This window comes from Neopsephotus bourkii, unplaced genomic scaffold (genome assembly GCF_033783945.1).
Source record: "Neopsephotus bourkii isolate Nb327-2 ecotype Australia unplaced genomic scaffold, CSIRO-AGI_Nbou_v1 NB_1493, whole genome shotgun sequence".
Classification (NCBI taxonomy): domain Eukaryota; kingdom Metazoa; phylum Chordata; class Aves; order Psittaciformes; family Psittacidae; genus Neopsephotus; species Neopsephotus bourkii.
In genome coordinates this window covers 3,304,550-3,320,122 of record NW_026901969.1, presented here as the reverse complement: position 1 = coordinate 3,320,122, position 15,573 = coordinate 3,304,550, and the positions used below count along the sequence as shown (strand labels likewise).

The window sequence follows — 15,573 nt, the reverse complement described above, 5'->3', positions numbered from 1 at the left end:
CATTTTCATTTTGAAAGCAATTAAATGACTGAGAACTTGACCTACTCTCACTGCAAGGTGGCATAAATGTCATCTTTAAAGTTTAATAGAAATCTAGTTTGATATGACCAAAATGGTAACATTTAAACAATTGTTTATTTTCTTAGTGCTATAGAATTTCTTCTGCTGTTTATTTAAAATCTTCAGCAGCAAAACCCTTTTAAAAGGATCTATTTTCCTGCAAAGAAATGTAACTAGCACTGCGATTCTCAAGCATTAATAGATTTTTCAGTTTAAAATTGGCTTAGGATACAAGATGATGGAATGGATTTAATTTAAAATGTTCCACTTTATGTTGATTATGATCTATGGAAAAGTATGCAATGGAGTTTGAATGGATTGACTGTTTTGTAGGTGTGTGAGATATGTGAATGTTACCTTTGTTCCCATGGTATGATGGAGTATTATTTCTCAAAGACCTGGGACTGGTTTGGTCTCATTGTTGGTGCAGAGGGAATTAAGCAGCAGTCAATATTACAAAGCTGTTTCATTCACAGCTTGTACTGAATAGGGGCTCCAACAGGAGAAAAATTGGACTTGTAATTAAAGATTAGGTTGTGGTCTGTATGTATGTATATACATATATATATATGGTTTAGCATCTTCTGAATATTATATATGCAGAATATTCTTAATGCTTCTGAATATACTTAATATATTCTTATGAATATAACCTTTTGCAATTTCAGGTATTACAGATTTTATATGAAGAATATATAAAAAAATCAGTGGAATAAAAATCCATTTTAAAATCCAGAATTATTGACCTAGCTTCTTTTTCTTTTGAGGATTTAATTTTTAATTTCTCATAATGCACAGATAAAAACAGTTGAGTGCTGAAGTTCAGCTGAAATCATAGGGTATATTTTTAATAGGGATGTGGCTTCATTCAGGTATAATTTTCTTTCTGATTTTGAATGCGCACATAGCTGAACCAATGTTGTTAAAGTTTTTCAGAAGTTTGTTTTGAGATATGGATTGAGAAATCAGGTGCCAGAGATGTAGGTACTAACTGTTTTTCTTTCATAAGGTTAATTTTGTTCCTTAAGACAAAAGAAGGAGTGAATATTGTTGAGTAGCTGATGTAGCCTCTTTTCCATGTATATCATCCTCTTTTTCTTCCCGTCATATACTAACAGCCAAGAGGATGTGACTGGTGCAGATAATAGCTGTTCATAACTTCTAGGGCTATGAGTATGAGCTCTAAAAGTAAGCTTTTATTCTACAAAATGTTCTGTGTAGCTTTAACTCCAGCCAGAACTAGGTCATTCATCTAATTCTGTATTTAAATAGATGTGAAGATTTATACTAAGCTTTTATAGTTTGAGGAAGTAAAATACCCTTGATTTTCATGTTTCTTTTAATGATAAATTGTGAAATTACTGTGGTTTGTGTTTGCTGTTTTCTGCTACTATCACTTCTAATATATTACATTAAGTTAATCATTCACAGTTATAAGTTTTAACAAAAGTCCAAGTGGAATATATTTCAAATAAAATCAGATTAAATATTGATTGATATTAAAAAGATGACAGAGATTATTTCACAGAATGTAAAATGAAGTATTGCTCAAAAACTTAAGTTGGATAAAAAATGGAGCATATAGCATGAAGTGTGGACGAGAAACTAATACATTTAACAGTTTTAATAGGGTTTTTTTTCCAGTCTTAACAGATGAAAGGATGAACCGAATCATTCTTCTATACGTTCTTTCCCTTGCTGAGCTTCAAAGTGGTTGGGAGCAAGTAACTATATGGCAGGGAATTGCTAACAGTAGTCAAAATGGTCATTTGATGTAATGCTATTTTATGAGAGATCAGACTGAAAACAAAAGTAGCTACAGATTATATAGAACATACAACTACAGGAAATTGGATGATCATGTACTGCAGAAGCAACATCAGAGAGTGTTTTCACAAATTAGTTAAAAAAAAAGTCTGGGTTGTTTTTTCTTTTCTTCCAAGTGTTAATGCTTATAAGCTGGGTAGTCACCTTAATTGCTGCTTCTGAATTTTTTAGCAGCTTTATTTCATTAAACAGGAGAATAATGGAACATTTGTGACTTTTATTGATTTAGTGATAAATACCGTCTGAATTATTTCTCATTTTATGAAATACTAGTCTAAAATGAAGTGACTTACAGAAGAGTTTATTTTTTCATGGAAGTACTGAATTTATTTTTTCTATTTGCCTTTACAAAATTTGTTGTGCAGTTGGACGACATTATTTTTGTTACTCCTAAAAGGACTCCATCAGTTTTTTCCCAACAACGATTACTTTATTCTGCTCAGAGGAAAGTGCTGTTTGCTGCTTTTTTTATCCCTATGGAGGGATGCTTCTGCAGGAGACCACAGCAGATTGAAAGCAGTGCACTTTCTGAGGAAAAAACATGTATCTGGAATAATTATAAACCTATTTAGCAGGGTTATGTTAAAACTACATTGAAAGTTTGTATTGTTCAGGATTGATACAAATTCCTGTAAAAACATCAGCTTGAGTAATTGAAGCAGTAGACTTTAACTGCTACTTGAGCTAATGTTTATACTTAGTGCCTCTGGAGGGAATGGTTTGTCATATAATGTGTGTTTGGTGGAAAGGACATGCATCTTCTTTCCATTGTTTTTGCTCATAAAAAGAATACTTGTGAAAGTAGAACTGTTTTTTGAAACAACTTTGATGTATTTGTAAGTATAATGTGGGATTTTTTTTTAATGTATACACAGAGACTATAATTATAATGTCAGTTAAATTAGCTTCCTAAATTATGAATAACATGGGCTGTGTTTTCCATAAAATGTTACTTCCAGTTTCTTTTTTGAGTTTTTGTGCCACTCAACACAACTGCAAAGGGAACACATGTGAAGCCTTAAATATTTTTTTACCTCAAGTCTTTTATAGATGGGATATAAAAGCACATTGTATAACATAATAAATTGTATGGAAAGAAACCATATGTTTTCCAAGTAGACAAAAAATGCATTTTAGTGATCTGAATAGTATGTTTATATCCATATGGCGTACTTTAATCCTGGTTACTTACCTAACCATTCTTTCAATTCCTGCATCATTTGTCAAATTTTCATACCTTAGTGAGAGCTGTGCCTGCTCTGGGAAAATTTGTTGCTGTTTAGAGTAGATAGGCTTAAAAAAAAAAAAAGAAGCTAAAGCTATGAAGATGCCCCAGTTCCACTTTTCACTCTGTGAATTTTTATTTAGAGGTGATATAAAATAAAACGGTCCTTTCCTTTTGCTATTGTAGTTTCTAAATCATAGAGACATATTTTGTTTTTAAAGCTCCTTTTCCCACCTGAAAGCTATATGTACACAGAATGTACGCAGATCACCGCTTGGAAACATGAATCTCACAGTAAGATGCAGAGATCCAGAGAGCCAGGGAAAGAAAGGACCAACCTCCCCTCCCCTTCCATAAAAATAGTTTCTTTGTGGGGTTTGTCTCCCCGAGGAACTTCCTGATACTTGGATACTCTGTCATGTGTAATTGGATTGTAGCTCTTTCTGAGTACCGTTTTCTCCTCTTGACAGCATGGGGTAACCTTGGAAATGTTCTCAAGAGCCAGAGCAAGATTTCTGAAGCTGAAAGCGCCTATAGAAATGCCTTGTACTACCGCAGCAACATGGCTGATATGCTTTATAATTTGTAAGTATGTGTGGCTTTCCTAAGCTTGGATCATCTGTGAAACCTGTTGTGAATGGAGCTATTGATTTACTTGCTGGAAATTGAGATGATGTTATAGCTGTTGCTTTGTATAATCATTTCATTAATTGTGCTCCTGAAACTATGGAGTGGACAGGACCTTTTCTTGGGCAACTTTACTGTATATCCATGTGTTGGATACGAAGAAGGTAAGTTCACAGATCTGTTTGCTTTGAAAGAATTAAACCCACACTGAACAAAGTACATATACATGAGCTGGCAACGGTAGCTCTCCATCTGTTTCTGACTCAGCTAAAATGTAGAAGTGTTGTTTAGACTACTTTTTCAAGTCTGAATAATACTTGGTGGGTGCAGTGGGTGTAAGCACTTCCTAGCATAAACCAATACCCCTTGGTTAGCTCCAGAGGACTTAAATGTTAAAATAGCAAATTGTTTTTCTCCTGTGACTGACTTCAGAGCAGCATAGGCTCAAGAAAGTTTAAGTACTAGAATCCTGTTGTAGGCGGTAAAAGAATAAATACCATGAGCATCAAAATAATCATAAAGATTTCCTGACTGATTAATATACCACACCATGAACACCAAAGCTAGTGTCATGCTAAGCTTCTCACTAAGGCAAGATAGTGCTGCATCCCCCAGTGGGGTGGAGGCTGGTTCTCTAGGCGTCTTGGCTAGGCATCTCACTGTTCCCTGCTCAGCACCGCTACTCATTCTGGCACTCACCCTTCCTTCCCCTCCTGCCACCACCCACCCAGCCCAAGCCCCCATAGTGGGGCTGTGCTGCACAATGGGCTCATCACCTTCAGTAGCTTATGAGTTGTTTCATGATATATGCAGAGAACAGAATCATAGAATAGTTCGGGTTGGAAAGGACCTTAAGATCATCTAGTTCCAACCCCCCTGCCATGGACAGGGATGGTTCACACTAGACCATGTCACCCAAGGCTCTGTCCAACCTGGCCTTGAACACTGCCAGGGATGGACCATTTACCACTTCTTTGGCCAACCTTTTCCAGTGCCTCACCACCCACAGTGAAGAACTTCTTCCTTATATCTAACCTTATATGCAGGTGACTGCTGTATGTTAGGTAGTAGCATGAAAATTATGTCCTCTGTGAAAAGTATCTGTACAAAAAGGGACATGTACAAAACCTAAATGCAAATAGTAGGCCCCTTTAAATAAACACAAAATATTCTCTGCCTGTAAGTCCAGTTTAAAATGGTCATTTATAATATCCAAAACAGAGTTTACCATAATAGACCTTTTTCTTACCATAATAGACGTTTTCTACATTTCTCCATGTTTAACAAGGAATAATTTGCCCATTTCATTAATCTGCTGTACAGTTAAACATACTGGGAGCTCAAAATAACTTGATAATAGAATTTCTGTTCCAAAACCAAACTACTATCTGAAAATACGTATATTTTTGATAAACATATGTAATTTTTTTTGTCTGTTAGGCAGTGGAGAGTGTGAAAAGCATATTTTTAAGAGGAAACTCCTGCTCACATTTAAAGAATATCTTCTGAACACAGCAGAAGATTGTAGGGAAAAAACTGACCAGATTGATACTCTTTTTGGTTTTGTAGTGTTTCCATGTGTTGGGTGCTTCCATATCTAACATGAAAACTAGGTGGTGAATGGAGTGTGTTTTGATATTACAAGACCCAAACAAAGCGATTATTTTAAGCATATACTCTGAAGAGCTCCCTTGCAAATTCAGCCCAGCTTTCACACGCAGTTCTATGGGAGCCTTTTACAAAAAATTGTGCAATGGAAAAATGTGTCTTATATGTGCTTACAAGAGGCCAGTTAGATTTGCTGTTTCTGGTTTTTAGTGTGTGTCTTTGAAACTGAAACAGTCAGTTAGGAATTTTAGGAAAAAAAGCACCCTTACATTCATTTCTAATTACTAAATTTTGGCCATAAAATATCCAATGTATATTGTAGTCTCACATGCTCTTTACTGTTTTTTATCTTACATCTCAGTATTTGTTACAGATTAATTGGCACATGCAGCTGAGTGTTCACAGAGAGCAATAACAAAGCCCTATCTGATTGAGGAAAAAAAACAAGAATTAACTCACAATTTATAATAGGTAGTAAACAAAGAGAGAAACTATATAAACAGAAGTATTTGATGATGTCTCTTTCAAGAAACTAAAATGTGACTTTGGCCTAGCAATTGCCTATAAATGCATTTAAATATAGAGGATTTAACACATTAGATGAATGGCTGATTTCACTGGTATATTTTTATTTTCTGATAGTTATACCTTATGGCTCTTAATTACAGCTGCTTTTGCCATTTAGGATAATTTAAACCACATTAATTTAGACTGCATAATTACATAATTTCCATTTGAAGGTTTGTCTCATTCATGTCATTTCCCATAGTGTTCAGATGTGTCAATTCTGTTACCTTAAATAAATTCCTTTTAGAGACCAGCAGAAAAATGTTTATTATTTTAATTTATAAAAACAAAAGAGGGGGAAAAAATGAGGGGGGGAACCCTGCTAACATTAATTAGTGTTTCATCACTACTTCAGATATGGGTAAAAACGTATTTGTTCTGCTGACATTTTCTCAAGTCCATGTAAATGAAATATATGCATAGGTTATACCTCAGGATAGTTGTAACCCAGTCTGTCTTGTAGATCTGTGGCTTGGAATTTGCAGAACCTGAGCTCAGACTAAGGACTTGAATTCTTGTCTGGAAGCTTGTTTTCTGAAACTTATGAAAAACTGAGGGTAAATTCCTGGCAACTCTGAAAACATTTGAGATTTTCATAGCAATTTCAATGCAGAAAGGATTTCAGTTGTTGTTTTATACTGTAAAATGGAGAATGTGTTACAATAGGACTTTAATAAGATAGTTTGTAGTTCAAAAATACATATACAGTAGCCTCCTATGAATAGCTTGTCTGGCATCTTGGGACTGCGCTGCAGGTAATTTTTGCAAATAAATCTCAAAGCCAGCATCTCAAAGCAATGTATGTAGCACTGCTGACTTCAGCTAGATTTCATAGGGTAGTAAATCAGCATAAACTGAGATTTCTTTCTGTTGTTTTTTTAAACTGAGAAATCGATGTATTTTAATACTGTGAAGTACCAAGGACAGAGCTGCTGAAAACCAGTAGTTTGTTCTTCCAGACTAGGCCGTGATTAAAACCAAACTATTTTTAGCTTCCTTTGGCTTTTCAGTCTTTGTTGCCTCATGATTATTACCTAAAGCTCATGGGTTTTTTTGTATTGTTTCAAATTGCTTCTGATGAATGCCTAAAGTAACATGGCTTATCATGCAAAAGTTTTGCGTACATGATTTCACTTGTATTTAAGCTTAGCTGTGCTTAGAGTATTCTTTTATGATCTGTATTGCTAACCTACCTTATCTTGAGTTTCTCAGTCGATTTTAGGGATGTTCACAGTCTCACATAAGTATTGAAATTTCCTTTAAATTATACTAATTGCTTTAAATGTTTTAGTTTTGGAGTATACAATACCCTATAAATGATACATTTCTACCAAACATCCATTCCCTTGCTTCTCTCACAAAATATTCCATTTTGCCTTTAGTGATACAGGGCTGTGTGAACAAATATAAATTTCCATAAAATTAAATTTGGCAAGCGTAGGGTATTATGTCAATAAATGCGGAGTTTTTTTTTCGATTTCTGTTTGGTGAAGTCTTCAGTAGTAGCTGAAATTTTGATTCTGTAAAGTCTGAGATTGCAGAAGTGGTTTATAGAGCTTAACTCTGAATCCTCAGATAAAAATCAATATGAGCAAAATTCTTCCTTGTCTCTTGTTGTTAGCCTATATAACATTTTAAATTGTGTCCCCTCTGCTTCTGCATCTTCAGGGTTCTGGCATAAAAATCTCCTGTGCTGAGCCATCAGAGATAAAAAGCACTGAAAGCATGCTCACCTACAAACGTGTAGTTTTTGTGTTTGAACCATGTTTATGTTTGCTGCACCACTTCATGTCATAGGAAATGAGTCAAGGTTATGGTTCTACTTCCTTGAAGTCCAGAAGTGTTTTTTTTTAGTGCAAAATGTTGAGATAAAAAGCCAAGAGGATTCATCATCTGCTGTCAAAATACCCAATTTTTTTTTAGTTGTGACTGCAGACTTGTTACAAACCTGTTTGGAATTAATCTCTGCTTTGCCATCTAGTTCTTTCTTTATCAAAGACAGTATCTGAAATATGTAAAAGCTGCTATATTGTGAGACCGGATCTTGAGGTAGCACTTATGTGACCAGTGGTGTCCTGTGGTGCAGAAATCTGCTCCACGACTCTTTGTAGGACCTGTGTGAAGTACAGATATGCAGTGTAGCATTTAGATAAATATAGTTCTTTGTAGATAATCCCACCTGAAATCAATGGGATAAATGTAGCTTGAGGCATGGATGAACTGCAGTCATGGCAAACTAATAGCTAACAGGCCTTGTATTAACTGTTATCAACCAGTAGACAAAATTGGTTAAAATATTTCAATATTGTACCTGGCTTGAAAATTTTATAAATATTTCACTCACATACCTGTTTACTTTGATGATAGTTATGTTCCTGTGTATTGTACTTGGTCAGTTTATGAAAGCTTTAGTAATTTAAATGAGCAGTTCTATCTATAGAAGTGATGTGCATCATTCCTAGATAGCCAGAATTTGCTTCTCACTTTTTCCAAGTAATTTCATCCTCATCTATTTCTGGAAAGAAACTTTATACTCTTCCACTGCATTTGCCTTCCTATGCTTAAGGAGCCACTGATTTCTTCCCCACTCTCCTTCCATGATAGACTTCACATTTTCCCAGTTATGTTAGTGAACTTCCTTTGAATGGAGGCTTCATGTTTCAATTAACATTTTAATTTATCTGCTTTACAACGAGGGGGTGGAGTAAAGAGAAAATAAAGTTTTGGAACTGCAAACTTGAAGCAACTGCTTCTGTGTTTTGTTTTTTGGGTTGCCATTTTCATAGAACCATAGAATAGGTAGGGTTTGAAAGAACCTTAAGATCATCTCATTCCAACCCCCCTGCCATGGGCAGGGACACCTCACACTCAACCATGTCACCCAAGGCTCTGTCCAGCTTGGCCTTGAACACCGCCAGGGATGGAGCATTCACAGCCTCCTTGGGCAACCGATTCCAGTGCCTCACCACCCTTACAGTAAAGAACTTTCTCTTTATATCCAATCTAAACTTCCCCTGTTTAAGTTTTAATCCATTACCCCTTGGCCTGTCACTACAGTCCCTAATGAAGAGTCCATCTCCAGCATCCCTATATCCCCCTTCAGATACTGGAAGGCTGCTATGAGGTCCCCACGCAGCCTTCTCTTCTCCAGGATGAAGAGCCCCAACTTTCTCAGCCTATCTTCATATGGGAGGGACTCCAGTCCCCTGATCATCCTTGTGGCCCTCCTCTGGACTTGTTCCAACAGTTCCATGTGCTTTTATGTTGACAACACCAGAACTGCACACAATACTCTTAAGTGAGTTCTCATGAGAGCAGAGTAGAGGGGCAGGATCACCTCCTTCGACCTGTGCTGGTCACACTCCTTTTGATGCAGCCCAGGATACGGTTGACTTTCTGGGTCTGCGAGCTCACACTGAAGCTGGCTCATGTTCATTTTCCCATTGATCAACACCCCCAAGTCCTTCTCCACAGGGCTGCTCTGAATCTCTTCTGTAGCTGTGCCTGGGATTGCTCCGACACAGGTGTACTACCTTCCACTTGGCATGCATTCTGGGGTTATGCTTTTTATTTATTTAGCTTGGTATTCTTATCCACTGTAGAAAGTTCATTAAAAAGTGCTAGAAGACTTTAAGCTCTTCATCCAAGTCTATTACTTGAGTCTACTTTTCTGTATCAAGCATCCTTATGCCAAGGGCATGCTTTCCTTTGTTCATTCTTGCATAAGGAAGAGAGAGGGTGTTGTGTCTCTATAACCACAAAAGACAGGTACGTACTCAAATGCGTGCCAGTTGCTATGCTCCTCCACTGGCTTATGTTCAGTGCCTTGTACCACATCGCTGCTTTTGTATTCTCTGTCTCTACTCCTTCTACCCTCTGCCAGCCATCTCTAAAGAGCAATTATCACTTTGAAGTGTAAACAAAGAAGGGGAAAGGCATGGCAAGAACAAATCCACTCCTGGCTATACAAAGAACTTTTTTACATATCCATGTGCCCTAGATGTGTGTGAACTCCAGCTGACAGATGTTCTTCCTCTGCTTGTAGAAATTGGTCATTCAGAGCAACTTCCTCCACTCTTTACTATAGGCCAAGGAAGTAGCAATATGAGATGAAAATCAACGGTCTCTTTTAAAAGGAAATGGAGTAGAACCATATATTTGTCGAACCTTACAAATGCATCCTTAACCTTTTAAAGATGTCTTAAATGTAATAAAACATAGTAAAAAAAAAGGCAACCAAATTTTACATTGATTGTGCAATCAGGTACATTTACTAGCCAAATTGGAAAGTTTTGGTTAAACATTTATTTTTATTTTCACACACACACACGCACACATGAAAAATGGAAATATTCACGCATCAAACCTTTTCAGAGTTTGCCATTTTTACAGACCTTTAATCTATCATCACTCCTTTCCAGGTGAGTGGAAAGGAACTAATTTTTGTTTAAAAGTTTTGAGAGCCAGTAGATGAGGAAGCACAGACTCCATCTGCCCTTGCCAGCTTCTGACTGCAACCCTATCAACCAGCTGTAGGATGGATAATGGGTTGCATAAAGAAGGAAGGATGGAAATGGGATTATCAAAACAGGGTTGATGAAATGCTAAGAACTTCAAGGAGGTCATGGACTTTCATTGTTACAGCCTGTGGGTCTTACTTCATTGACTTCTGTTGATGCTCCTCTATTATGTAGTGAGTCAGTTCTTTTCTTGAAAGCTTTGCTTACTATGTTAATTATGCATCAGTTAATTCAAAGCTTACGACACCACTTCTTTCTGTTCAACTATGGTCAGTTTGCTTGAAGAACACTTTGCAATTCTCTAGCTGAATTGGCATAGAACAATTTTATTTTTAGTGGTTTAAAAGTAATTTTTAGTGTCTGATGAAAATTCTCTAGCTGGAAGATAGTAAAAGTGAAAATAAGACAAGAGGCATATTGAACTTTGCTTTCATGGCTTTGGCTTCCATTTTGAAATGAGACTCTACAGTCAACTCCAATGAAAAAGGAAGCATTTCAGCGACAAAATAAGCCATACTTCACCAGTTTCTGGAGGAGAAGGATGAATGTATAGTCAAACTTCCACTTGAAGCTTGTTGAAGACTTGTTAATGCAACTTAACGTACTGCAAAGGTAGTCATTTCAGAGGCAAACCTGAGACTTGCTGCCTGAACGCAACATTGCTGGAGCAACCAGCAGAGAGCCTTGAGAAGATCCATCCTCCACTCCCAGGGTCTGTCCCTTGGGCTGCTGTTCCATCACCAGCCCTGCTATCTCTGCTGATTAGGTTCACTGATGCAGCAATATGGTATTAAGGGTAAACTGCACTGTTCCTCAGAAACTTGGGTCTGAGTCTCAGGTGTAATGCCTAGCAGAAAATGAACATGATTTTTGTCTTGGAAATGGCTTAGTTGTTGTGAAATGCAGCAAAAGAAAGGAGAATATAGGACCTAAAGATGTGAAGATTTTCTTCAACTAGCTTTGAAAGAAGCAGGACTTTGTCATGTGATCATGGGGCTTATTTGTGTTTTGCTCAAAAGGTAAATATGAGAAGGTGGTGGTGTTTTACGTGTCAAAACTGGAGACAGAAGCAAATCTTGAACTATTGCTCATTTATATTCCTTCTGTGTAGTGAATGAGGCAGTAGAACTGTGGAAGTAATAGTAAGTAATAATGTAGTTAAGAGATTGGGATTATAATACATGCCTTAGAAAGAGAAGCCAGATGTTGCATAAGCAGTGCTAATTTTGGCAGCAATTAAATTTGAAATATTTGGGTTTAGTTTTAGTCGCATTTTATGAGTAATTACACAGAGGTTTGTGAGCATATTTATATGCTTACGTTTTGTTTGAGCTTAAAGCTAGAGACAATGTAATTTTTGTCATCTTGGAAGTGAAGTATAACTGCTTTTTAAACTCTTCTAATATTCACTGTAAATTCAGGAATGCTTTGCAAATTTAATGGAATATTCATAATCTTAACTGATTATCTATTTAAATAACTAGTTGTCCCTTCATAGTGGACATTCAAGCCAGCTATCTCTCAGAAGTATGCTCCCCTGATTTTATTCAGCTGAAAATTTTATTGGTTGATTTTCCTTTAAGCCTTTTCCTGACTTTGTTTAATCTGAAACTAGAACTAGAGACTCATAAATCTAACCATTTTTGTACTGTCAGAAGCCACAGGGAAAACCAGTGATCAATCAAGACCAATTTCACAAGAACAGGAGGCACTTTCATGCCTTGTCAAGGTTTTTAAAATTATATCCTATGTTTTTTCTCTCCTTTTTCTTCTAACAAACCTTACAACAAACAGAAACAAACAATTATTTGCTGGAATACAGCATTCGATCTCACATCTGAGCAGCTTAGTGGGTTTTTTATGTGTTTAGACGTATATAAAAATAAGGTGGGGGGCAAGAGAGAGACAATTGAATAATTTAAAAGGAAAAAAAAGTCTTCAGGAAGGTGAGTAGAACAAAAGACCTTAAAGTATCAAGTATTTAATCAAGCGTGTAAGTACTAAAGCATGTAGTGAGCACAGAAGATTAATTTGATAATAATTACAAATAAAAGTTCTTTAAATCCAAAGAGCACAAGTGTCATACACTCACCAGAGTAATTTATTTTTTTCAAGTTGACCAATTACTGTATTACCTCTCGTAATATGTGAAATTGTTTATTCCAGAAGTAAAATATAAATTGAACTCTTCTGATAGATTTGTCACAAAATTGTGTCTAAGAATGTTTGTGGGTTTTTTGTTTTTTTGTTTTTTTTGTTTTTTTTTTTGTTTTTTTTTTTATTTAGGAAAAAGCAGCTTAAATGTCAGACAATGCAACTCATTTACTTTTATGTTACTTCTATCCATAGGAAAATGGACCAAAATGATGTAATCATAATAACAGCAACAATAATATCATCCCCTGGAATAATAACAGTCTATACATTTTTTTAGAGTAAACAAAATTCAGATTCTAGAGAATTTGCACAATGTCTTTGCTATTCTGACGATCATACCTCTTGCCACCTGCAAGATGCTTGACAGTTAGTTAAAAGCCTTGGTGCCATGCCAAAAAATACCCTGAATGTTATTCCCTCATTGCTCACATTACTGCAAGTACCAACTAAATGTAAGTCCTGTTACTATAGAAGTGATTTACTACCTAATTTGAAGTTAGTTGAGAGTTTCAGAAGCAAAGCTGTGTGGTGCTGATAGATAGTGTAGAAAAAGACGGTCTATTCCTCCATTCTGTTAAACCCTGACCTAATGGTGGGAAGGAAGCAATGTAGATGATGGTTACTTCTTTAGCTGCGTGGTGTTCTCTTTTAGAGTCACAGAATGGTTTGGGTTAGATTTTTTTACCTTAAAGTCTACTGGTTTAATTCAAAAAGTTTTTGTGAGACTTGGAGGGAAAAAAATTTCTCTGATTAGAGACTGGAGATGGAAAAAGTCCAGGATCTTCGCAATTCGAAAAGGTATCAGCAGATAAAAGCATAGAGGAAGAAGAGAAAATTGCTGTAACTTAGAGAAACTACAAATAGAGGTGATAACCCTTCCACCTAAAAGAAATAGCTACATTTATTTTTTTCCTGGATATTTTGAGGTATGTGAAGAGGGACATGTACCCATGGATAATAAGGTCTAAGTCTCTACTGTGAAATGACTAATTTTTATGGATTTTTAGATCATTGTGATTTAAATGTATTTGTGTATGCTTTTTTCAGTCTTCTAAAACTTCAGGGACACTGTAATGCTTTGAGCCTTCATTTAAGCATATCAATGATGTCCAGACCACTTATTTCTCAGAAATTTTTGAGTGGCTGGTGTAAATTGTAATTCACAAGGATGTTTGTCTTGAGAAGTTTAATTAAAGCCCTTGGATTATGAAACTAACTGGGAACTGGAAGTATTCAGTATCAATTTTGATACTCTTTGTTTATTAAATGTGTTCATAGCAAAAAGCAGACTGGGAAGAATTGAACTGGTGTAGATGCTCAGCTGTACAGTAAATAATGTAAAGAAATTGCTTAATAAGAGGACTGCTTATGGTACTGCTTGTGAAGTGTGTTAATTTTATTGTGCATTTGGAAAAGAGCTGCTTATTGCAAGTCAAGAGAAAATGACAAGCTAAACATGAATGACTTAGAAATACCACCACCATACCTCATCCACTTTTAAAAGTCTTACAGTCTACCGTTTTCTCAACTAAATAAATGAATCTCCTGGTTGCCAAGAAAGCCCAATTATTGCATTTAGCATTTGCTTTTTTAAAGCCATGGGGATGCACTTGATGTTCATGACATAATCTTGTTTTCACAGAATTTTCCCATTTAATTGTTAGCAACATGCAGAGTTGTATCTCTGAAATACCAGTCAGCATGTGTTTGTTACCTTAGTTTTGTTCCCAACATCTATTTTGAAGTTACTCTTTGCAGTAACCTCCCCCTCTCTTTTTCCTTTTCCTTACGCAGAGGATTACTACTTCAGGAGAACAGCAGGTTTTCGGAGGCATTGCATTACTATAAACTGGCAATTGGTAGCAGGCCCACGCTAGCATGTAAGTATTTCAACTGTACAAGCTTGCATAATATTGACTATAGGTGTGTTTGTTTTTTTTTAAGGAAACCTTCCTAGTCTTTAATAACACTTTTTTTCTTACAAAATTTTTAATTCAGAAAGCAAAAAGTGAAAATGTGCACTTTTTGTTTGAAAGCATTTATTAGTCAACAGCTACATTTAATGTAGTACACAGAAGAATCAGTTAATGAGTTAACACTGGACAGCACTGCTTCTGATCTGGGGTGGTGAGCCACAAGTGCTATTGCCCAAATTTTCAGTTTCCTGTTTTCTGTTTCATATAGCCAGTTTCTGATTTTTGAGGTATGTGATGTAGTGGACATATTTTTAAAGTCCTTTCACTTTTCCTTTCTTGCCTGGGGGAAAAGGGAAATAATCCATATGAGGTTGCTAGCAATCGGTTCCAAAATTAAGTGGATACCTTTTAAGATTGCTGTCTTTTTTTTTTGTAGCTTCAGTATTAAATCTTCTATATATGTATGTATACACATACTTGTATATATGTATGAATATATGTATATATTTTTAATGACATTTCAAGTAGTGATGCTATATGCTTCATACAGTCCTAAAAAGAGGAACAAAATGGAGCACCCTGCTTAACCAGTGTTCTGTTCCCTCCTTCCTCAGTCTTAATAGCCACTTTCTCTTTAGTTGTCTCTGAACTTTTACCTCTTCTGCGTTCCTCTTTACACCAATGAGTGATCTATACTATACAAACCCCAGATTAGATAACCGTGGGATCTCTTTCAGATATTACTTTGAAGTAATATCTTTCAAATATTACTTTGAAACATTGGAACCACATCAAAAGATAATATTTTTTCCCTCTTTGCAGCTGCCTATTTAAATACTGGTATCATCCTGATGAACCAAGGGAAGACAGAAGAAGCCAGGAGGACTTTCCTGAAGTGTTCAGAGATCCCTGATGAAAATTTGAAAGACCCTCATGCCCATAAAAGCTCTGTCACTAGCTGTCTTTATAACTTAGGAAAACTTTTTCATGAGCAAGGACACTATGAGGTAAGACTCCAGATTTGTCTGCTATATAATGATAAAATTTTCATACATAAGTAATAGCT

At 36.0% G+C, this 15,573-nt stretch overlaps 1 protein-coding gene across 5 annotated transcripts in view; it reads left to right on the top strand.

Moving 5' to 3' along the window:
* TMTC2 (transmembrane O-mannosyltransferase targeting cadherins 2) overlaps window positions 1-15,573 on the top strand; it is a 245,155-nt gene that overhangs the window by 157,844 nt on the left and 71,738 nt on the right. For all 5 annotated transcript variants that reach the window (XR_009727823.1, XM_061369363.1, XM_061369366.1 and 2 more), the window contains 3 exons: window positions 3,583-3,697; window positions 14,386-14,471; window positions 15,330-15,514. Coding sequence is in view for 4 of the 5 variants with exons in the window: in XM_061369363.1 (XP_061225347.1) it covers window positions 3,583-3,697; window positions 14,386-14,471; window positions 15,330-15,514 (386 nt within the window). In the remaining variant the exon portion in view is untranslated. The remainder of the gene's footprint in view (window positions 1-3,582; window positions 3,698-14,385; window positions 14,472-15,329; window positions 15,515-15,573) is intronic.